Source organism: Aquarana catesbeiana, linkage group LG06 (genome assembly GCF_042186555.1).
Source record: "Aquarana catesbeiana isolate 2022-GZ linkage group LG06, ASM4218655v1, whole genome shotgun sequence".
NCBI lineage: Eukaryota > Metazoa > Chordata > Amphibia > Anura > Ranidae > Aquarana > Aquarana catesbeiana.
In genome coordinates, this window is record NC_133329.1 from 83,425,479 (window position 1) to 83,449,923 (window position 24,445).

General features: G+C 41.4%; 1 protein-coding gene across 1 annotated transcript in view; it reads left to right on the forward strand.

Annotated features, from left to right (window-relative positions):
- Nucleotides 1-14,606, forward strand: part of LOC141148687 (NXPE family member 4-like) — a 42,068-nt gene extending 27,462 nt beyond the window's left edge. Inside the window, exons 4-6 of the mRNA XM_073636329.1 lie at nt 10,113-10,174; nt 12,724-12,942; nt 13,944-14,606. Coding sequence (XP_073492430.1) covers nt 10,113-10,174; nt 12,724-12,942; nt 13,944-14,488 — 826 coding nt within the window. The 3' untranslated portion in view covers nt 14,489-14,606. The remainder of the gene's footprint in view (nt 1-10,112; nt 10,175-12,723; nt 12,943-13,943) is intronic.
- The last annotated feature ends 9,839 nt before the right edge of the window (nt 14,607-24,445 follow it).

Sequence of the window (24,445 nt, forward strand, 5' to 3'; positions counted from 1 at the left end):
GAGGGATGCCTTAGACCAGCACATAAAGTAGCACACTTGTAGAATGTACTCCAGCAAAAGTGACATAATAAAAAAGCAACTGCCGCTAAATGACAGTTCTGTTCCCCAGCCTATTTCTGTTTGTAGCTGTCATTTGTGGTAAGACTATGACTGCAGATGATCAGGGAGCTGTCATTTGTGGTAAGATTATGACTGCAGATCAGTGGCAGCTGGTGTTCAAAATTTTTGGGGGGGCGCAAACAAACTGAATAAGCCTGAAAAAAAACCCCATCAATTGCAGCCTCACTGTACCATTAATCACAGCCACTGTGCCCATCAAATGCAGCCACTGTGCCCATCAATTGCCGCCACTGTACCATCAAACGCAGTCACTCTGCCATCAAACGCAGCCACTGTGCCATCAAACGCGGCCACTGTGCCCATCAATTGCCGCCACTGTGCCATCAAATGCAGACACTGTGTCCATCAAACGCAGCCACTGTGCCATATCAAATGCTCCCACTGTGCCATCAAATGCTGCCACTGTGCCATCAAATGCTGCCACTGTGCCCATCTCATGCAGCCACTGTGCCCATCCTATGCAGCCACTATGCCCCATCAAATGCAGCCACTGTGCCCCATCAAATGCAGCCACTGTGCCCATCATATGCAGCCTCACTGTGCCCCATCAAATGCATCCTCACTGTGCCCCATCAAATGCAGCCTCACTGTGCCCCATCATATGCAGCCTCACTGTGCCCCACCAAATGCAGCCTCACTGTACCCCATCAAATGCAGCCTCACTGTGCCCATCAAATGCTTACCTTACAGGCAGCTCCGCCCAGGCTGTGCGTTCCACAGAGCTGCTGACGTAACCTCTTAACTTGAACAACAAAGCTCCCGCCAGTAGTAATACTACAGGTGGACGCTGTTCGGCGCTTTGGATTGCACCGCTAAGCAGGTCAAAAGCCTGCAAATGAAGCGCCTCGTCTGCAACCTAGTGCATTGATGTGGCGCTTCCCATAGTGCACTGTGTCTGGTGCCCGAACACAGTGCACTTAAAGAACGTTTTTTTATTTTTTTTATTATTTTTTTTTAAAGGGACCGTTTAAAAATAAAAAAAATTTAATTTTTTAAAATTTTTTTGTGACTGCTGGGTGGGCGGCACCCGTGCTCCGCCACTGCTGCAGATGATCAGGGAGCTGTCATTTGTGGTAAGATTATGAGTGCAGATGATCAGGGAGCTGTCATTTGTGGTAAGATTATGACTGCAGATGATCAGGGGGCTGTCATTTGTGGCACGGGCCTTAAAGGACAGGATCGTGCTGGTGCGTGATCTGTTTGTGTAGTCGGGTCATTGTTCATCATGATTGCCAATGAATCTACATCGTTGAACGCTGGATGTGATTAAGATTGGATTCACATTGTGAGACATCTTTTTGATTTTTGCTTTTATAAAATACTTTGTCTAAGGTGCTTGACAGATTATTTGCTCTGTACATTTTTTTTGTGAATGAGTAAAAAGGGGTGCTATGTACCCTTTACTCGATTATGTAGAGGTTAGGCAGAGATCTGTGGGCTCCCTTATCTTAAAGGGGTATCCAGAGTCTAATAAGTGCCCCCCAGCTATCCTCCACATCCACAGGGCCAGGGATGTGGGAATGGGACACTTGTCCTCATCAACATTGGAACATAACATTTGTGTCCATTAGGCGTTTTGCTTCTTCTTGTGATGGATAAAAAATATGGAGCTTAGTAGACCCATCTTAAGTCTGTGGGCAGGTGGATGTAAACTACCATGCATCCATTTTCATCATCTGTATTTGCAGATCCATTATGTTCAGGTCCGAAAAAAAATGAAAAACGTGCAAACCTGTTCCTTTTTTTCCCCAGTCTTGGTAGTAATCAGAAGTAAACGCACTTGATGAAACACAAAGGGAAAAGATCTTACACTTTGCCCAAAAATCTTCTCTAGCCACAAGGGTCCAGGAGACATGCTACAAGATTGTGACCAGATGGTACAGAGTACCATCCACTCTTCACAGGTTCCTCCCGCAGGTGCCGGATCTATGTTGGCGTTGTGGAGCAGGAGAAGGAACAATGTTACACATTTTCTGGGACTGTCCCAAGATTAAACCGTTCTGGAAAGAGGTGACAGACACGGTCGAACGCTTGACGGGTGTCGCACTGGGGGGAGACCCCGGGGCCTGTTTACTGCACCTATCTAGAAGTTCAATTAAGAAATATAAAGCTTCACTCACCATACATCTACTTAATGCGGCTAAGGCCTGCATCCCTCTATTTTGGAGATTGGAAATCCCACCAACGAAGATTCAGTGGTATGCTAGGGTTAATGATCTGCGGGACATGGAAGATCTTACGGCCACCCTGCATGACAGGGAGGAAGCCTTTCGGGAGACCTGGCGCCCCTGGCAACACTTCATCTACTCCGAGGCCTACCTCCGAGAGATGACTTAATGCGGACACTCCTTGATACGAGGACCCTGCTTGGCTGGAGGGTGACACCGCCACCCTCTTCTCTTTACCTCTCTCTTCCTCTCCCCCTCCACTTCACCTCCCATTCTCTCTTGCCTCTCCCTCCTTACTGTCTCCCGCTTTTTTCCCCCTCCCTCCCCCCCCCCTCCCCCTCTCTTCCTAGGTTCTCTCACAATCCCCTATACTTTTCCGGTTAAGGGAAGATCAGATCAGATATATTGAATATCATGGTATACATTACTCTACGTTAGTTGCCCCTTGCCGGACTCTACTGATCGGCAAGGAATATCTCCACCCCCGGTCAGTGGAGAGCTTCTCTCTTTGTTATTTTGGTTTACCCTTATACCTGTTGTTTAAGGATTAATACACGAGTCATCAGTTTAAACAAGGCATATCTCAGGGAACTGCTTGCAAATGGATATTATGATAATCATTACATCAGACTTTCCCATGCACCCAGGCTCCGCCTTCATTACACAGACCGTGTAAACTAGAGGAATGTATATGTGTCACATCTTTAGTCGACGGTAGTTTCTGTTAAAGTCCTCTCCATACCTCTGTTTTTTTTTTTTTTTTTTTACTACTCACTAAAATGTTATAGATCTTGATAACATGTACATCACACTGTAACATGCATTATTGAAATAAAATAAAGGAATTTAAAAAAAAAAAAAAGAAGTAAACGCACATCCCTTTATAGCTGCCTGCCCATAGACTAACATTAGCTTCCATCCGATCCGCCTGAAAAACTGACAGGTGGATCTGATCAGAATGACCATGTGAAAGGGGCTTAAGTAAAGATCTTAATTGGGTTTCAATTTTAATTTAAAAAAATAAAGAATAAGTTGGTGAAAATTAGCAATGTTGGCTTCAGTAGTTTTACCATAAATGCTTCCTGTTAAAGCTCTTAAGACTTGTGGTTTGAAATTGGATCCATTTGGTCCTGGTAAAGTTAATATAATACCATATAAGGAAAACAACATCTATATGTAATATGAGATTGTTGATCCATGGAATATCTGATCCCCTTAGAGCAGTGGTCTCCAAACTGTGGCCCGGGGGCCAGATGCGGCCCTTTGCTTGCTTATATCTGGCCCTACTTCATCCACCATATCTCCCAATGACATCAATAATGATGCCCAATGATAAGGCACAATTCCTCCCACTGACACCAACAACGGTACCCTATGACACTAATGATGGGGCACAATTCTCCAAAGTCCAGACCTAAATCCAATTGAGAATCTGTGGAAAGACTTGGAAATTGCTGTTCACAGACACTCTCCATTGAATATGACAGAGCTTGAGCTATTTTGCAAAGAAGAATGGACAAAAATGTCACTCTCTAGATGTGCAAAGCTGGTAGAGACATCCTCAAAAAGACTTGCAGCTGTAATTGCAGCGAAAGGTGGTTCTACAAATTATTGACTCAGGGGGGATGAATACAAATGCACGCCACACATTTCACATGTATAGGTAAGTAACTCCCGTGCTGTCAGAAAAATAAATAATTAAAGGGCTAAAATACACTGCAGCAAGCAATTGATAGACTGATCCTAGGCAGAAAAAAATTTGAATATGTACGTGATGGCGTTGCTCTGTGTGTAATGTGCAAATATGTGCCAAAGGGCGGCTAGAAAATATATAAATAAATTGCCATGTGATAATTAACAAAGCTAACTACAACCAAATGTTTGATACAGATAAACCTGTATAACCGTAGTGACATATAGCAAACAAATAAGTGAAACAATATGATAAAATCCAGTGTGCACAGCTAAATGTGCATGTAAAGGAGCAGAAGGATTGGGACTTTATAGGTGCAAAATAAATTGTCAAAAATATCAATTATAGTATTAAAAAAAATTATTTTATTTTGAGGAGCAAAATAAGAATTGGTTAATTAAAAGAAGGGGGGATACAACAGATGGCTAGTATAATTGGTTACAATTTTAACAACACAGCAGTATATGATGAACTTCCCAACATGTTTTGCCCATATGCCAGGCTTTCTCAGGGGATGCTGTCCGTTTGCAATGTACACTGCCTTCTACCAAAGAACACAAACAATTGAGCATATTAGATTGATTCAAAAAATCATACAAACATTTACATCTAATATTACTGTTATACATATGCGTCTCCTCTGTCTGGGTACCACTGCTTACCTATATCTCCTAAAAAGAGGACCGAAAATTGCCGGGATGGCTAGATGTGTAGCTGCATCAGAAGAACCATGCGTTGCAGGTGACCATAGATGACAAACAAGGACCAACTAAAAAGGGTGAAAAAACATTTGATGCCCCTTAATATCTGAAGGAATGATGGAGTATCCTTCCTGACATCAAAGGACAGAAAGCTAAAATAGGGTCAACTTACAGAAATAGGTTCTGCAGCTTGCTAATTGATGATATCACATAAAGGGCAACAACAATTTTTGTATATAAGATATTTATTCGCCTAGATGTGATGTTAATTATGTTTGATTACTATAAGCCAAAGGAGGGAGGATAATTCCAGGAAATCCCTGGAATTATCCTCCCTCCTTTGGCTTATAGTAATCAAACATAATTAACATCACATCTAGGCGAATAAATATCTTACATACAAAAATTTTTGTTGCCCTTAATGTGATATGATGAATTAGCAATTAGGTATTATTACCGGTTGTATCTCTATATGAATGGTTACATAAGTTATCTTGTTTTTGCTTATTATGCTAATTGTTGTTCCTTTTTTCCCCTCTTGAATTATTTTGTATTATTTCTGTCCTCTTTATTAACCTCCCTGGCGGTATTCCCGAGTCTGGCTCGGGGTGGGATTTCAGAACCAAAAGCGGGATCGCATCACAGGATCCAGGAAGAGCTTACTTACCTTGTCCCCTGGATTCTGCGATATCTCCCTGCAGTGTGAGCGGCTCGTCCTCCGCTCGATTCATCACGGAGCCGAGCTCCATTCCTTGCGAGCGTTGCGACGCATGGGGACGGAGAACGGCGCCAAATTCAAAAAGTGAAACACACACAATACATACAGTATACTGTAATCTTACAGATTACATTACTGTATGAAATAATTTCACATCCCTTTTGTCCCTAGTGGTTTCTCCAGTGGCCTGCATGCAGTTTTATATTATAAAAACTGTTCTTTCTTCCTGGAAACTGGAGATTGTCCATAGCAACCAAAACCGTCCCTTTACATCAAAAGGGGTTTTAGACCAGCTAGAAAACAGCGATAATAAATTAGAATCACTTGCAGAATTGAGCGATAGTGATTTGTGGGGAGATCCGTCATCAAACACTGAAAAGTAATGACAGCGACAATTCTGCAACTGAGCAAATTTCAGTGTTTTTGATTTGATTACATTATTGAATAATTTTTATTATTATTATATTTTTATTTGGTATAATTATTTATAGTTAGTTATTATATTATAATTTATGATTTCGTGTTTCAAACTTTATCATACCAGGGATGTCTACTAGACTCTGGTTTGGACAGGTTTAAGTGAATTATTCCTAAGAATTACAGGTCTACAATATAAAACGCCAAATTTCTATGCAAAATAATTGTACCGCTTTCAGCACCTAAAATCCGACATAATCATGCTGCCAGGGAGGTTAAAGATATGTTTTGTAAATGCATCTGCGTCTCCATGTTTATGGCTATGCTCTGTTCCCTAATATCCATCCTTCTCCTATGATTTACATCAACTTGATCGCTCTGTCACTATGGAGTGTTTTTGCTCGTTTGATTTTCCTAGCGCAATTTGGGTGACCGTACGGATGCCCAAGGTGTTCCTGCTAACTTGGCCGGGCACCCGATCCACTGTTCGGTTTCTGTGTGCTTCACCGCTTACTCTGTAATCTCTACATGTCTTGTGACAGGTGAGATTTCCCCTTTTATCCACCAGAGGGAGCTCTCTTTCCATGATTTCGACTGAGTCTAGGGACCCGGCAGGAATGGACGAGCTAGTTGTAATGACGAGTTTCGCACATGCACGGCACAGTCATTACGTCCGCATCCGGTTTTTATACCCTTATAATATAATTATTGTTCTAAATGTATTTATCAGATATCCTTAGAGTGACTAGAGTAATTGGAGGTGTGTGGCCCTTGGCATCAAGCCAGCTGCAGAACCTATTTCTGTAAGTTGACCCTATTTTAGCTTTCTGTCCATTGAACCTGTAATTTCTTTTCATTGGGACGTTTTGTTCAAGTGCATGCATAACACCTTTTACAAGGGTAGAAGCCTTTACCGGTAAAAAATGTAAAACTTTTTTTTGGAGGATCAATCACACTCTTGACCAATTGGTCATGAAGAGTGGGGGCTCTTCTGTATATAAACCTAGGTCTCTTTGGAAGTAAGTCTTTGAGGAGTCTGTCGGACTTCAAGATGTGGCAATGGCGTTGTATTATTTTTTCTATTTTCTTATGCTGGATATAGTAATCCTACTATAGGTACAAGATCTTGTTGACACTCAGTTTTTTTATCTTTAATTAAATCTCCCCTATGCATATGTGTTACTCCTATAATCTGCTCTTTAATTAATTCCTTGTCATATCCTTTTTGTACAAATCTGTCACTGATCATACTGGCCTGTGTGAGGAAATCTCCTACTTCAGTGCAATTGCACCTGAGTCACATAATCTGTCCTTTTGGAATGTTAAACAGACAGTTTTTATGATGACAACTTTTAATTGGTAAGTAGTTGTTACGATCGACATTCTTGAAATGGGTTTTAGTGACATATTTGTCATTGATTCAGGATATTTCCAAATCTAGGAAAGGGATGGTATTTTCATTACTTTGCCATGATAGTTTAATATTTCTATCGTTGTTATTAAGCATATTAAAGAAATTGTGCAGCTGATCACGATCCCCTTTCCTTAACACGAACACGTCGTCGATGTATCTTCTGTAAAAAATGAGTTAGTTTGGTGGATCAGAGAAAATGTTTTCTTATTCCCATTGGGCCATGAATAGTCCTGCTATGCTGGGGGAAATCTTGGCTTCCATGGCCACCCCAGTTTTTTGTTGATAGTATTGGTGACAGTACCAGAAACAACTATGTTTAAGGCAGGAGTCAAGACTTTTGACAAGGAATTTCCTTTGCATACAGGAAAGATTTGTAAATTTCCTAAGCCCCCATTTTGTGGCTTCACATGCTTGATAGTGGAGAATAATGGTGTAAAGAAATGAAACGTCTGCTGTCGCCATCAGCAAAGGTCCAGTATCTGTTTTTTCTTCTAGTAGCTGAAGTATTTGTTTGGTGACTTTAAGATACGCTCTGGTCTTCTGTACTGCTGGTTGAAGATATTGATCTATATATTGGCCCAATCTGGCCATTAAAGAATCAATACCATATACAATGAGTCTCAATGGGGGGGTCTATTTTATCTTTATGAATTTTTGGCAATGCATAAATTATTGGAATCCTGCATGCTTCGGGTTTCAAGTATTTTGCTTCTTTTTTATTAAGAATGCTTTTCTTTGGTCCTAGATGGGCAACCTGTTCTAATTCTTTTCTCCATTTAAATATGGGATTACTTGGTAGAACACAATAAGTATCTGCATCATCCAGCAATTTCAGCATGCCTTTGTGATATTGTTCCACTGATTGGACAACAATACCACCCCCTTTATCTGAAGGTCTGATAACAAGGTTTTTTCTTTTTACTAGTTTTTTTTTATACCGATCTTTATGGATCTAGGTTCTTCTCTTTTCATTCCTTTCAAATTCTTAATTTCTTCCGTCACTAAGTAAAAACTTCAATATGTTTATTATCATTAGGTTTCGGGTTAAAAATAGATGTATTTTTTAAATTGCTATGTACCACACCTTCTTCATCCTGCTGTAGTCTAATATTTATTGGATTACCCAACAGGTATTTCTTAATATTTAATTTTCTCACATATTTTTGAACTCCAATGTAGGTCTGGAACATCCCTGGATTTTTTAATGGTGCATATTTTAAACATTTGTCGAGCACCAATAATTCATCCTGTGTCAATGGTACATTGGTTAGGTTAAAAATCCCCTCTCCCACTACTCTCTTTTGTATTTTTTTCTCTTCCCTGCTCTGCATATTCTTCCAGAATCAATAAAATGAAATAAAATGAGTGATTACTTTAAAATGTGTGCAAAAAATACCCAAGATATATATACATATATCTACTGCAATAACAAATTCTGAATGGAATACAAAGTTCAAATAATGTCCGAAGTTCTGTAAGTGCAGGGAGAGGAGATTCCAGTGATCTTTATCTGCACATGTATTGAGTCCCTTCACAATATCTGTTTTTTTGGGAGGTGAGAAAGGGAAACTTTTTTGATTGTTTTGATTTACTTGCACATTTGCACCTTGTGGTGATTGCACTTATTGAACCTTGGACATTATTTGAACTTTGTATTTTATACTTTATTTCTGATTAAAGGTCCTTTCAGCATTAGTTATTGCATTAGAGAAATATATATCTTGGGATATTTTTTTTGCACACATTTTAAAGTAATCACTCATTTTATTTTGTTTTATTGATTCTGGGCTGCATTCTCATTTTATTTAAATTTGGAGGTTCCATAATAATTTTTTACACTTTTTAAAAAATGTTCTTTTACATTTTTTGCACATATTGAGCTTTTTTCAGCACAGCCTTTATTAAATTGACATTTATTTTCACTTATATTGTGATATAGTACCTTCTGCTGAGCCAAACTAATAAGATCCCCTATTCGTAGCATGCATTTATTATACATTCATAAAAATACAGTAAGACACAATCTAGTTGGTAATGTATAATCGATTGGGAGATAATCATTGGCTTGTGGTCACCTATTGGTAAATGAAAATAAGGAAAGATAAGGAAACAGACAATCTAGCAGAGGGAGCCTACCTTAATTAATGAAGAAAGGAAAAGGAATAAGATGAAAAAGGGAGGAAAGGTAAAACAAGACAGGAGGAGAAGAGGCAAGAGGAATAAAAAGATGGGGGAAAGAGAAAAAGTAATGGGAGGAAAGGGAGAGACCCCAGAGGCCTGTGCTGACTGTGGCAGGAGAAATGGCACGTATAATTAAAGCTCCAGAAAGCGCACAGTCAATTGAGAGGGTGGGAAGGGCATTAGAGATGCAGCAAGACTGACCTGGAAGTCAGCAGTTTTCCAAAGCAACGTCATCAAACTGTTAGGAAGGGAGGGGGGAGCTAGAGTCAAGTGGGACTTTCTGCATTAACTGAAGCCAGAAGAATTCAGGGGTCTACTTAGGTCCATGTTGCCACCATAAATATTCCCTTTTACCATCTATGTTTAGTGTCACCTAGGGACATGCAGCAGGTAGAGCTCTGGACTCCTTTTGATGCCATTTGATAAATATTTATATTTAAAATGAATAGTAAGTAAATATAAAATATATTTTGTTCCCTTTTCCTCTCTCCCTATTTCCCTACATCTTCCCTGCTTCCTTTGCAACTTATTTTCACTCTTTCTGCTTTCTCTCTCCCCATTTCTCTTTCTTTTACAAGCAACAACTCACCTAAATATGTGGAAAAGCTTCTGTTTTTCTGTGGATGATGTTGTTTATCTCCCTACTAACATCCACCATTCTGAAATATTCTTACTGTAATTTTTTTGTTTGTTTTCTAAGGTCAAATATTGCTGTTGAAATCCCTGAAACATTTTCACCTATAGTAGTAACCGGATGTAACAGTAAGCTACTTAATTTCCTTTTGCTTTCTTTATTTATTATGCTGTCCAGGATATTTTTGCTGTGATGGAGCTGTTATGAAGGATCGATTAAGATTATCAAATCAATTTGTTGACTAAGGAGAAAATGTTTTTTTCTCCCTACAAACCAAAGCTTTATTCTGGTTTAGTGACTCCAAATGTACAGATTTAAATAGTGCTTATAGAGTACAGTCACTGTATTGCACTGATGCAATCATGTAATTTGCCATATTAGACTTCACTGTACTACAATGAAAGCTAATATGGCAAATTGCATGATTGCATCACTGAAGATTAGACATGTGCACACTGAAATATTTCATTTCGGAATTTCATTTTCGTCTGAAAAATAAATTTATTTAGTTACTCCCGAAATTCGTTTTTATCTATTGCGTTTTTTGTTAAAAAGTGCATTCGTCTGAAAATCCAAATTGAGGTTGAATCTGTCATTGAAGGCTTATGGTGCCTGTCGAATGTTCAAAGAAGATTCGACGGAGCAGCTAAACTGTACGACGCCGTATAGTTTACCTGCTCTGTCGAATCTTCTTAGAACTTTCAACAGACACCATAAGCCAAAGTACGTGTGTACTTAGTTCTAGCTATTTTACTGCTCCTCCTCTTTGGTTACAATCAGCCAATAACATTCATCATCATCATTCTTTTTATTTATCTTTTCTCCCCTACGTCGAATCTTTTCTCCCCTACGTCGAATCTTTTCTCCCCTACGTCAAATCTTTTCTCTCTATATCGAATCTATTCTCTCTATGTAGAATAATCTTGGACTAATAGAGTTAAGGTTAGGCACATTCGACCACAGGTTTGATGGACACAGATTGTTATTGTCATCATCATGTTGAATCTCCTATCTATATCGAACTGTTGTAGCAACGAAAACAAAAATAAAGCATTTGTTTATGGCGGATCTTTTGTTTTTCGGATTCTGCGCTTTCGTTATCGTTTGTTAAAACGATAGCGAAAATACCTGAAATTCGGACGAAAATGCATTCGGACGAAAACGAATGCACATGTCTACCGAAGATTAGTATCCAAGAATAGCAGCAAGTGTCCCAGAAGCTTCCCCTTTATGCTTTTGGGGATGCGGCCAGGAAGGCACAGTATTCCACACAGTACATGGTGGACTTGTCCGAAGAGTGAGGAGATTCTGGACCCACATGTACTCCTTAATTTACTCTCTCACCCAGGTGAACCTTATCAAATCCCCCCAACAGGCGCTATTGGGACACCCAATGGAGAGAACACGGGGACATACAAGGAGGTTGATAGCCTTTATTTTTGTGGCGGCCAGGGTTTCCATCTCCAGGCACTGGAAACCTCCTATGATCCCATTTGAATTCTTAAAGGCCAAATTATCACGGAATATGATACATGAATGCCTTTTCAGAACTTTTGATTGATAAATTGGCCTTTTTTTAAAGATCTGGAATCCCTGGATAAAATACCTTTCAAATTCTTCTTGAGATGGCTCAGTTTACTCCTTCCATTGACTGGATAGGGTGCACTTTCTTTTCCTTTTTCTATTTCCTTCCTTTTCTCTCTATTTCCTTTACCTGCTTCTTTTGCTTTTCTCTTGACTCCGTTACACGGTTTCAGGTTGACACATCTCATACTGTGTGTACTAAGAGATGGTAATGGGTTTACACAGAGAGAATGTAGCCTAGTCATTGTGGCTTACCTAGTTGAAAGTTTCACCTTGCCCCTGCCCACTGATATAGTGAAGTATAGGATGGCCTATTCCAGTTGAAAACTACAGTATAAACCGATTATGGCTCCCATCCATCGGAGGTTTCTTTCTGTTAGGGTGGAGCAGACCTTTTTTCTTTTTGTTAGCATTATACTGACCTCAATGTCTCGTAATTGTCTTTTTTTTCCTACATTGTATTCAGAGATAACTGGTATGTAATGCTGGGTAATTTAATGTTGTTACCACCTAGTATTACTGAATGATTCTGGAGAAATTTTTCATTTGCCATGTATGTAATTGTTGGCTTCTGTATCTTTTATTGAAACCGTAATAAAAATATTGGAAAAGAAAATTAGTATCCAGGTGCATGGCCTATAACAACTCAACAAGGCTTTGAGGTGCTCACCCCTTCCGTACCCTTCCCCACTTGGTTTCTCCTCTCAACCATACTCAACCATACTCTGAACTGCTGAGGTTCCTCCTACATCTGTTTCTACAATTAAGACATTGTATTGATTACTTAGATGTTTTGTTGTGGCATTCTGTAATAATGATATCTTGAAGGAGGTGTATGCAGTGTTTTGAATAACCTCTAATTTTCAATAAAAAAAAAATGAATAAGAAAACTATTATCTAGTAGTAGGTAAAGATATACATTTCAAATGGTGTCCTTCTTGGCCACTAGGTCCCACAGTTTATTAGGCCATGTTGTGTTAGCCAGATACTGTACAAATATGTTTAGAGATTGCTGCTCAAATACAAAGTTTGTAGAGACTTCAGAAAGTAATTTGTTCAACCTTATTGATCTCATAATGTGACCTCTTTTCAGGCTCAGCTTTTACCCCCAAGCCTAAATGTCAGATGGGAATGGGATCTCCTTTCCCAAGTGGATATTTTTTCAAAAATGTTTGGAATCCCCTCTACTGTAACATGACCATTTACAGAACTGGAGAAGACTTTCTAAAATGTCTGGAAGGGAAGAACCTTTTCCTCATAGGAGATTCTACATTGCGACAGTTCATCATGCACTTTACTGAAGGCATCAAAAGTAAGATTTATGAGAGCAAAATATTTTATATACAGTGGGGACGGAAAGTATTCAGACCCCCTTAAATTTTTCACTCTTTGTTATATTGCAGCCATTTGATAAAATCATTTATTTTTTGCTAGAAAATTACTTAGAACCCCCCAAACATTGTATATATATATATATATATATATATATATATATATATATATATATATATATATATTTTTAGCAGTGATCCTAGAGAATAAAATGGCGGTTGTTGCAATTTGTTAAGTCACATTATATACAGTGGGGACGGAAAGTATTCAGACCCCCTTAAATTTTTAACTCTTTGTTATATTGCAGCCATTTGCTAAAATCATTTAAGTTCATTTTTTTCCCTCATGAATGTACACACAGCACCCCATATTGACAGAAAAACACAGAATTGTTGAAATTTTTGCAGATTTATTAAAAAAGAAAAACTGAAATATCACATGGTCCTAAGTATTCAGACCCTTTGCTGAGTATTTAGTAGCTCTCACTCTCTCCCTGCCTCTCCCTCACTTCCTCTCTCCCTCCCTCACCCTCCATCCCTCCCTCTCTCTCTCACTCCCTCTCCCTCCCTTTCCTCCTCCCTATTTCCCCCCCTCCCTCTCTCTCTCCCTCACTCCCTCTCTCCCCCTCCCTCCCTCTCTCTCCCCTCCCTCTCTCTCCCCTATGTTCAGTGTTTGCCTGTAATCCAGGAGGTTTACCAGGTCCACAAAAGAGTTGTGAGCATTACCAAACATTCCTGCATGCATTACAAGCTTGCCACTGTTTGTATCCGTTGTTGAATTGGTCCCATTTTATAATTTGCGAGGTGTACTTTTACCTGAATGGTCAAGGCGTGATGCCAGGTTACACCTCTAGGTAGTGATGTATAAAGTTCTACTGCAGGCAGGGAATGAAGTCTATTTTAGTCCAGCACCCAATTAAACAGAGAAAACAACTCTGAAACTGTAGTGCTCTTAATAAACACTTGTTCTTGTCTCCAACAGTTGTGCAATACTTTCGTTACCATCAAAGGGGATGGGCTGCTTGGTCAAAGTCCCTGGAAGCCCTAAATATGGACAAGGACCTATACGTCTCCTATAAAAGACATGGCTTCCCCCTGGAGCATGACTCTTTCTATTACTTCAAGGAGGACATGTACACAAGTCGTCAGATCGATCAGCGTGCTGGAGGGAAGAACACAATTTTTGTTATAACCATGGGACAACACTTCAGGCAGTTTCCTCTGAAACTCTTCATCAAACGGGCACTCAACATCCGCCGAGCACTAGAACGCCTTTTCCTTCGCAGTGCAGACACCAAGGTTATCATTAAATCAGAAAACACCAGGGAACTGTTTGCCCCGGTTGAAGTACAGGGAGACTTCCATGGTTATACCCAGTATCTTGTGCTAAGAGAAGTTTTCAAGGACTTTAATGTGGGCTTTGTGGATGCCTGGGACATGACAGTGGCATCTGCCACGGCCACTGTTCATCCTCCAGGGATAACGTTTGACAGTATTTTGAGCCTGACATTTAGTTTTGCTTGTTAATTTTAAAAGACTGTTATGAAGAAGCAAGTGCTAAAAGTCACAAACATGCATGTGCATGGGATGTGCCGGTTGTGCCTGTGCATACCCTAAGCACCCCGTGTGGTGCAGATTCCCCTGGCCCCCCCTCCCCCATACCCACAGCACTGCTGGCTTCCCTTCACTTGCTGCTGCTGCGGATGCACGAGGGATGTTTCAGGATGGAGATTGAAGTGGAGAATTGTGTCATTTACCAGCCCCTTCCTTTTCAGAATGAACACAGTGAGTGATCTGTACCGATCACTCACTGTGTTCATTCATAACTAAATCATAGTAAGCTGTGTTTACTATGCTTCAGTTTGTGAATGAACAGGAAACTGCTCAGCACAGAGCACTTCCCATTCATTCACTGTCCAGTGCAGCTGAGGCTGCAGAGAAAGGGACTGGGGAGTTTCTGTCCTTAGTCCCTTTCTCTGTCTCAAAAGTTAATGTAGTACGGCCTAGGCACATTCACTAGCTTGTCCTAGACGAGGTTCTGAGCTCTTTTCACATTTTAAAAAGGTAAAAAATTTGAAAGGGGGCTCCAATAAACTGGTTTTAGCCAGTTCTAACAAAAGAATGGCTAGAATGGTGGCCATCTGTGGTGAGGTCAGAAAGATCAATGTACGGTCCGATGGTAGGAAAGAGATCGGGAAGAGAGATGATTGTTAGGGAAGAGGGTATCTTTCTTTTTTTTTTCTTTCTTTTTCTTGGGGAGGGTGGGGGGATGGGAATTTATATGTATGAACTGTTTTGAAGTGGAAGTTCAGATAAATGTTCTGGCTCTGTTTTTTTTATAAGAATGTCTATAATATAAAAGAGAATATATAAAAAAAGAAGGATCAATGTATGCAGAGCCATAGCTATTATGCAGATATACAGACACAGAAATGATAATCTTTAAACTATCATACTACATTCCACCCCTTGATTTACAAGGAACCTAGGTCATAGACATAGTCTTCAGACTTACGTATAGGTAAAGCCACAATAGTAGATGTTGTACATTTATTAAACAGACAAAAATAATTTTAAAGGAGAAGTCCAGCCAAAGCTCATTTGTCTGGACTTCTCCTATGGATCACAGGAGTTCAATTCGTTTGTCACTCCTGTGACCCGTTTTCAGCAGAGAGCGGCTGAAGTCCACTCTCTGCTGACGTCACAGATATCAGGACTGATACCCATCTCAGCCTCTCAGCGAGCCGCTGAGAGCCTGAGACGGCCCGCTCCGCCCTCTCCATAGTTCAGCGCTCCAATGAACGCGGAGGGAGATGAGCAGAGAGCTGTGACTGGCAGTCTACAGCTCTCTGCTCACAGAGCTCTGAAAACCGAGTGATCGCCGGTGTTCAATCGCTCGGTTTTCAGTGCAAAGGTGCCCCGGGGACAGATGCAGCATTGGACTGAGGTAAGTATAAATAGGTAAAAAAGATAAAACCCATACTTCTCTTTAAACTATAATACAAATTCCTAATGCTAATAAAATAAACCATGCATAACCACTTGTTGCCCCAATTGACCAAGCCAAGCAAATATTCCATCATAGAGATAGGATGAAGTTTACTAACAGCTTTTCCGGCCTCTGTTAACTCTGGCTCAATGTTTCCACTGCTATCTGAAATATAGGAGCAACACTCATCCCCAATTAAGGCACATACCCCTCCTTTGACAACAAGAATAAAATCTAGAGCAGCTCTGTTTTGTAGTACCACCAATCTCATTTGCCTAACCTCTTCTGTAAGAGCATCAATACTATTAAGAGCCCTTGCACACTGGGGCGGGGGCGGCGTCGGCGGTAAAACGCCGCTATTATTAGCGGCGTTTTACCGTCGGTATGCGGCCGCTAGCGGGGCGGTTTTACCCCCCGCTAGCGGCCGAGAAAGGGTTAAATACCACCGCAAAGCACCTCTGCAGAGGCGCTTTGCCGGCGGTATAGCCGCGCCGTCCCATTGATTTCAATGGGCAGGAGCGGTAAAGGAGCGGTATACACACCGCTCCTTCACCGCTCCGAAGATGCTGCTGGCAGGACTTTTTTTACCGTCCTGCCAGCGCATCGCTCCAGTGTGCAAGCCCTCGGGGCTTTCACACTGGAATACAAGCAGCGGCACTTTCGGGGCGGTTTGCAGGCGCTATTATTAGCGCAATAGCGCCTGCAAACCGCCCCAGTGTGCAAGGGCTCTAAATGTTTTGTTGAACGCATAGTCAATGATTTTAGAAATTTTCCTCAGCATTTGCACTACCCAAGCCACTCCATACTAAGGAAGAATAATCATAGCCAATCTATCTCCTTCAGTGACATCCCACCCCCTCAGGTATATCTTGTATTTCTGAGGAACCTACTGTATGCTCCTTCTCCAATTCCTTACCCTCCCAGGTGGATTATTAAAAATTATACAGACTTTTGGTACTATATGTCCAATATAGCAGCTTCCTGACCAGTTTGGTGGTAGCCATTTATAAGCATTCAGACCACATATAAAATAGAATTGATAGGGCAACGAAGTACAAGTGGTTTGGTGAATCCAGTACTGCCAAAACATATCTGCTCACGTTTGATTTTTAGACAAATTTACACAGCTAAGAATCTTTGGCCACACACGTGTGTATCATTTTTAAATGCAGATACGCTATGATACTATGCGGTATCCATCTACTTCGAAATCAAATACTTCTCCTCTCCCCACCACCTGCACCATAGAGATATTATTCCAGTGATCTGTTACTACAAAACTATGTACTATTTCCCACCTCTATGGCATATGAGTTATTGGTACTTATTTACAGTCTGTTACTCATTCCCTAATTACATGTTTCATTTAAAGTCCCAAACCTTTTCTTGTTTTTTTTCTCTAAATTAGGGATGGAGGTATATTTGACTTATACGTCATTGACTCCATTTAAAGTCCCACAGCTCTCCTCTGTCTTACTACATAACTATGTACTATTTCACATCTCTATGGCATATGAGTCATTGGTACTAAGTCTTTGTACACACAATACACCAGTGGCTTTACGGGATAACTTTATAGAATATTCCTCTGGGCCAAAATTAGTTGGTATGTTCTTACATGATGGATTAGTCAAGCTGTCCATAGCCCTATTCACTATTGCTATTCTCCAAGGGTCGTCCAAAGGCAACCAGCGAATGTTAACTGGTAGTCCATATAACAGTATGCCCTCAGGTGGAGCACGGGGTGTTTGTCTACACATCCAATAGTTTTTAACATTAAAAACATGAGCTGCCTCTTTCAGAGATGAGGCTGGTCATCATCTGAAACCATAGTAATGTCCTCATGGCAGCGGCAATAATCTGTAGATAGGAACATAAATAGGTTGGTCTTCCAGTTCAATTAAAACTAATGCTGTGGACCTGGGGTCCCAGGCCACAATTTCTCCCTTCCTTCCTTTAACTCTTCCCCTCTCTGCTACACTTGGTGCTACCCACACCTTGGTCCCTAATTGGACAGAATACATTTTTCCATGTATCCTCAGACGTTTTGGTATTATACTTATCTGTCCTATCTGTTGTCCTTTTTCCCAGACATCCCATTTCTTTTTTTTTTTTTTTTCTCGTTTACAAAAGTTTTTATTTGGAAGATAAACAAAACAAAAGATTTCAGTACAGTGAGTACGATATCATTTAGAGATACAGTGTTGTACATTGGTTATACTGTATATGGTATTGGTTTTATTGTTTTCAATAAAATATTAGATATAATAGTATGAAAGTAAGACGTCGTAGTGTTGAAAGAAATTATGTAATATACAAACCGGTATAACTGCATAGGATTCTATAATGGAAATGCAATATGTGATAATAAGTGCTTACGGCAAATCCATTTTGTATTGAAAATGTGCATGCTGTTGTATAAGGTATGGTGGATTCTTTCAGATAGTCTGAGCATTTCCAGGATGACATCCAATTTCTAAAGGTACTACGGTAACACATAATGCTCCCATTGCATCTTTTTTCACTTCTGTATCCCACTCACACCATTCAGTCAACTGAGTAACTGTAAAATGCCAGTGGGTACTGATATGTGAGAGTCAGGGCTTGGATTCACTTCCCCCTCACCCCCTCCTACTTCCACATCCTGGAGGATTGTAACTGGTATGAATTGAGTTTCAGGGATTGTTGGAGTTTTAGTAGTTACAGTCACTACTCATTCCCCAGCACCACCTTCCAAAATCCACTGTATAGGAGTGCTCTGTCCTACCAATCTGTTATTCAAAATGTACACTGCTTCATGTATCGCCTTATCCCATCCCCTGAGTGTGCATGTAGGTGTTGGTTTTTGCATTTGCTCTTTAAGAAAACCATTCATTCTCTCAATCAAACCGACTGCTTGTGGATGATAGGGGATGTGAAACACCCGGTTTACACCATGATCTTCCACCCAGTGTTTACCAGCTTGTCCTGTAAAATGTGTGCCATTGTCTGATTGGATTTCTTGAGGCACCCTGTAATACTGTGTCAGCAATTGCATACGTTTCAAGGTTGTCTTCTGATCTGCATGCTTAGTAGCGTAAACTTGCAAAAGTCCACTATATGTGTTCACAGCCATGGCACAATATTTCATACCACCTCTTCCTCCTGGCAGGGGATCTATAAAGTCTATGTGCCAGACTTGCCCTGGCTGTGGACCTCTGTAAATGTTTCTGTAAATGTTTCCTGACATAGGTGTAATTCATGGCCCTTTATTTGCTTCTTGGCAGAGGGAGCACTGGGCAGCAATGCCTTTTGCCTGGGTCTGAGTTAGAGGTATGCCTTTGTACTGGGCCCATTGCCACATGCTTTGTGCACCTTTGTGTCTGGGTTGACTGTGTGCCCATTTTCCTAAGATTTCCAGAATAGTGTCATTCTCCTGGTTAGCAATAGACACTTGTGTTAGGTCATCATTCACGTCATTGTTAGGATCCCCACTATGGGCATTGACATGTCCGATTTGAATAATTTGATTGTGATCTTCTTGCCATGGAAACTCCCAGATTTGAGGCCCACCCCAGAGTTCTTTTCCAGTCACTTGCCAATTGTCTTGTTTCCATGCTCTGAGCAAAGTAGTTAGTCCTTTAAATACTGCCCAACTATCAGTATAGATGATCAAATCTCCCGGGATATCTTGCACTACCATATACACAGCCTGGAGCTCAGCATATTGACTTGATCCACCCTGACCACTTTGGTGGATCACCGTTTCAGTACCTGTCTGGAAAGCTGCTGCAGTCCATACTCTACCTTGAGGGGTGATTCTGGCCGATCCATCTGTAAACCAAGCATTTTGTTTGTCTTCATCAGACATCTCAATGAAAGAAGGGGCCTCCTTGAAAGATGATTCTCCCATTTGCTTTGAAGGCAACTCAGAAACCTGCGATTCAATGTCCACGTGTCCATCCAGTTGTTGCTATATCTGACTGGAATCCTGAGATGAGACTGCTTCTTTGTTGTTGCTTCCACATGTTGTAAGGCAGTGTAGGCAGCCAGCAACTGCTTCTCCAAAAGGCTGTATTTTCTCTGTGCAGCAGTGAACTGTTTGGACCAGAATCCCAATGGTATCTTCCAATCCCTTGGATTTAGGCCTTTCTGCCACAGACCCCATGACATTCCATGTTCAGATGCAGACACATTTAGGATGAAAGGCTGATCTGAGCCTCTTTCACATTTTTGGGAGGCTTCAATGCGGCAATAGAGTATAATACAGGTTGTGGAATAGTCTTGATGGGCCCATTCCAAATCATTCCTAGAAGTTTGACACTTGTAGCCGGTCCTTGAATCTTTGTAGGTTTAATGGCCCATCCTCTCTTCTGCATATGAACCTGCACTGTAGTCAAGTCTTGTCCTACTTGTCCTTCTGTATTACCAGAGAGCATGATATCATCAATGTAATGATATCATTTACAGTCCAGTTTTGGTAACATAGCCAGATCCCTGGCTACCAGCCCATGGCAAATTGTTGAGATAAATAATTCAGCGCTGCTCGCAAAGTTAGCAGCTAACACACCAAATTTGATAATACAAAAATAATACAAAACAACAAAGTGTAGCGCTAAATATGATATGTCAAAGACAATATAGACCTTAGGTAACAATGACACCAAAAATTAAACACATGAAATGAATAAATTAAACATTTATATATATATACATATATATATATATATATATATATATATATATATATATATATATATAAATAGATCAGTTGAAGCCCATTGTGAAAATCGTGCAAGGAAAAAATATTCTATATGATGAATAGTCCCAATATATAAATAATTGATGATATATAGTTCATCAGTGGAAACCTCTGGTGTAAGGAATTGTTCCAAAAGCTGGGATATGTGATTGTAGAAAAACACCACCACCGCGTGAAAAGGAGGCTTACCGAATCGTTTAAACACGTCAGAGCATACGCTCTGTGTGCCGAACAGGCTTGTAGTGAGGTGAATGGACTCTGGATCAGTATCCTAGGACGGGGATTCACAGTTCTCAGCAGGATGGAAGCATAAGGCCCATAGCCTCTTGTGCGGACTGATGCTCAGAATTCCACAGATACATAAAAGATACCAAGGGAGGAAGCAGAAGGGGACCACATAGCGTAATTCCATAAAACAAAAATAAAATTATTGAAGTAAAAACACTCACATGATGGAGTATAAAAACAGCGCTTATATAAAATCAAAAGGAAGCAGTGGAGACCTTCCCGACGCGTTTTGTCCCCAAGGACATCGTCTGGGGTGGCATGGCAAATTGTTGGACTGCTCTGAGGGACAACAGTGGCTGTATATTGTTTTCCTTCCCAGGTAAAGGCAAACTGATCTTGTGGCTCCTCCATAGGAATGGAGAAAAAGTGTTTGCTAAATCCATTACTGCATGCTATTCTCCAGCAGTTTGAGAAATAGTCTCTACAAGTGACACCATATCTGGGATAGGCGAGTTAAGGGGGCTCACTGCAGGCTTGAATACTCCTACATCCAGCAAGGCTTGTATTGTGTCAGTCACTTCTTGGTGTCCTCCAGGTATGTGGTACTGCTTGAGATTGACAAGGTGTTTGGGCGGAGGGATGCACACTGGAGTCCATTTTGCATGTCCACGGATAATAGGCTTTACTGCAGACACAAAGAGAGAACGAGTTACCAAATGAAAACACACCTGACACCTTTTGGATTGTCTGACCCCTCAAGATATCCATTCCCAGTATGCTATCGGGTAGCTCGGATATTAAAACCTGTGCCTTAAATATGGGGCCTTTTCCAATTTGCAATCTGCAGTACACCTTGTGAGCCCATGTGTATTGTCCTCCCTGCCCTTCAACTGCCACTACCCCTGTGCTCTGATGTTTTTGACTTTTTATGCTGTGAAACAAAGTCACCTCAGCTCCAGTGTCTAGCAGTACAGTAACTATTTGTGGTCTGTGTTGTCCTTGCCAATATATTGCCACTGATACATATGGGCGGCGATCCCCTGGTTTCAGCAAGTTAACTTGAACCAGTGGCACACAGGATCCACCCTCCTGTCACTTCAGAGGAGTGTGTACTTCCCATCCCCTGCTTCCAAATTTCTTTTTGTGTTTCATCACCTCTTCTGCTGCCGGAACCATAAGGGTTTAGCTTTCTTTCAACAGGGGGGGCAGAAGGAACGACAGGGACATCCTCCATCCTCACTGAGGTGCCGTCAATATCTGATATTGGTACACCACTCGGCAAAAGATCTAAAAATGACAGATTTTGTGTAATCTTCAATCTCCCTACTGGCTTTTTCTCCTCCACATTCCTTTGTATAAGGCCCCTTTCACACTGGAGCAGTGGGTGCATTGGTGGTAAAGCACCGCCATTTTTACCGCCAATTTCGCTGCGTTATTTGGCCGATATCGGGGCGCTTTTACCCCCTGCTAGCGGCCGAGAAAGGGTTAAAACCAGCCGAGAAAGGGTTAAAATCACCTGCAAAGCGCTGCTGCAGCAGCACTTTGCCAGTGGTATAGCCCTGCTGCCCATTGATTTCAATGGGCAGGAGCAGTGGAGGAGCAGTATACACACCGCTCCTTCACCGCTCCAAAGATGCTGCTAGCAGGACTTTTTTTAGCATCCTGCCAGTGCACTGCTCCAGTGTGAAAGCCCTAGGGGCTTTCACATTGGAGAGACAGGAGCGGCTCTTTCAGGGTGCTTTGCAGGCACTATTTTTAGCGCTGTGGCGACTGGAAAGCGCCCCAGTGTGAAAGGGGTCTTAGAGACATGCTTTGTCTCTTCTGCATTAAAGTTACTTACCTGCCTGTCCGCCCTTGTACACGCGCAGCTCACTGTACAAATTTGGTAATGCCGAATCTGAGATCATCCCAGCCCAGAAAATGAGGCCGGTGATCAGGACCCGGAAGCCGGCCACCAGAAGATGTCAGCGGCCAAGCGGGGAGCTAAGGGACGCTGCATCACTGGAGCCGAGGTGAGTATAGTTCTGCTTTAAATCATACTTAACCCTTTGGCTGACAGCTATGGTTTTCTTTATGTGCACACATGTTTAACGGCTTCCGGACTGCCCACCGCACATTTACTGTTCCGTGCGGCCGTGCTGCACGGAACAGTGTACCCGTATGTTGTGTCTTCTTCCAGGTCTTACTTCATATGCCCCGTACACAAGGTCAGACTTTCCGACGTAAAATGTGCGATCAGAGCTTGTTGTCACAAATTCCGACCGTGTGTAGGCTCAATCGGACAGTTTCCATCGGAATTTCCGTCGCACAAAATCTGGTTCTCAAATTTTCCAACAACAAAATCCATTGTCGTAAATTCCGAGTGTGTGTACACAATTCTGATGCACAAAGTGCCACGCATGCTCAGAATAAAGCAGAAGACCCGCACTCGCTATTGAACTTAATTTTTCTCGGCTCGTTGTACGTGTTGTACATCACCGCGTTCTTGACGTTCGGAATTTCTGACAACTTTGTGTGACTGTGTGTATGCAAGACAAGTTTGAGCCAACATTTGTCGGAAAAAATCTATGGATTATGTTGTCGGAATGTCCGATCAATGTCCGATCGTGTCTACTGGGCAATATTCCCATCGCACACGTTCCTGGATAAGCTCTCAAAAAGTAAAAACTACAGAGGTGATCAAATACCACCAAAAGAAAACTCTATTTGTGGGAAAAAAAGACATAAATTTTGTTTGGGTACAGCGTCACATGAACGCGCAGTTGTCAGTAAAAGCAACTCAGTGCCGTATCACAAAAAATGGCCTGGTCATGAAGGGGGTGAAACCTTCTGGGGCTGAAGTGGTTAAAAAAATTTAATTTTAGGCCTGAAGATTAGTTAAAACCCCTAACTATTTTACATTTTCTAAGGTTTAAAACAACATCAAAAGCACATCAACATCAACAACATCAAAAGCACTTTGTTTTAAACCTTGTATTTACCGTGATTAATATCTCATGGTAAGCAACTTTTAGGTTTTATGTGTTACAGAAGCGCGGTTTTCACCTTATTGTTTTAAAGGAGAAGTCCAGCCAAAGCTCGTTTGGCTGGGCTTCTCCTATGGATCACAGGAGTGCAGTTCATTTGGCACTCCTGTGACCTGTTTTCAGCAGAGAGTGGGCTGAAGTCCGCTCTCTGCTAACGTCATGGATTTCAGTCCAGGCACCGCATCATCTCGACAATAAAGTCTGGATCCGCCAGGTGCCTGGACTGACATCCGTCTCAGCCCCTCTGAGAGCCTGAGCCGGCCGTCCCCGCGCCTCCACAGCCCAGCGCTCCACTGAGCGAGGAGGAGACAGAGCAGAGAGCTGTGACTGACAGTCTATAGCTCTCTGCTCGGGGATCTCTGAAAACTGAGCGATTGGCGATGTTCAATTGCTCAGTTTTCCATGTAGAGGCGCCGGGGGACAGATGCAGCATCGGACCGATGGTGCAGCCACCTAGGTAAGTATGATTCACAAAAAAAAAATAATCCTTTACTTCTCTT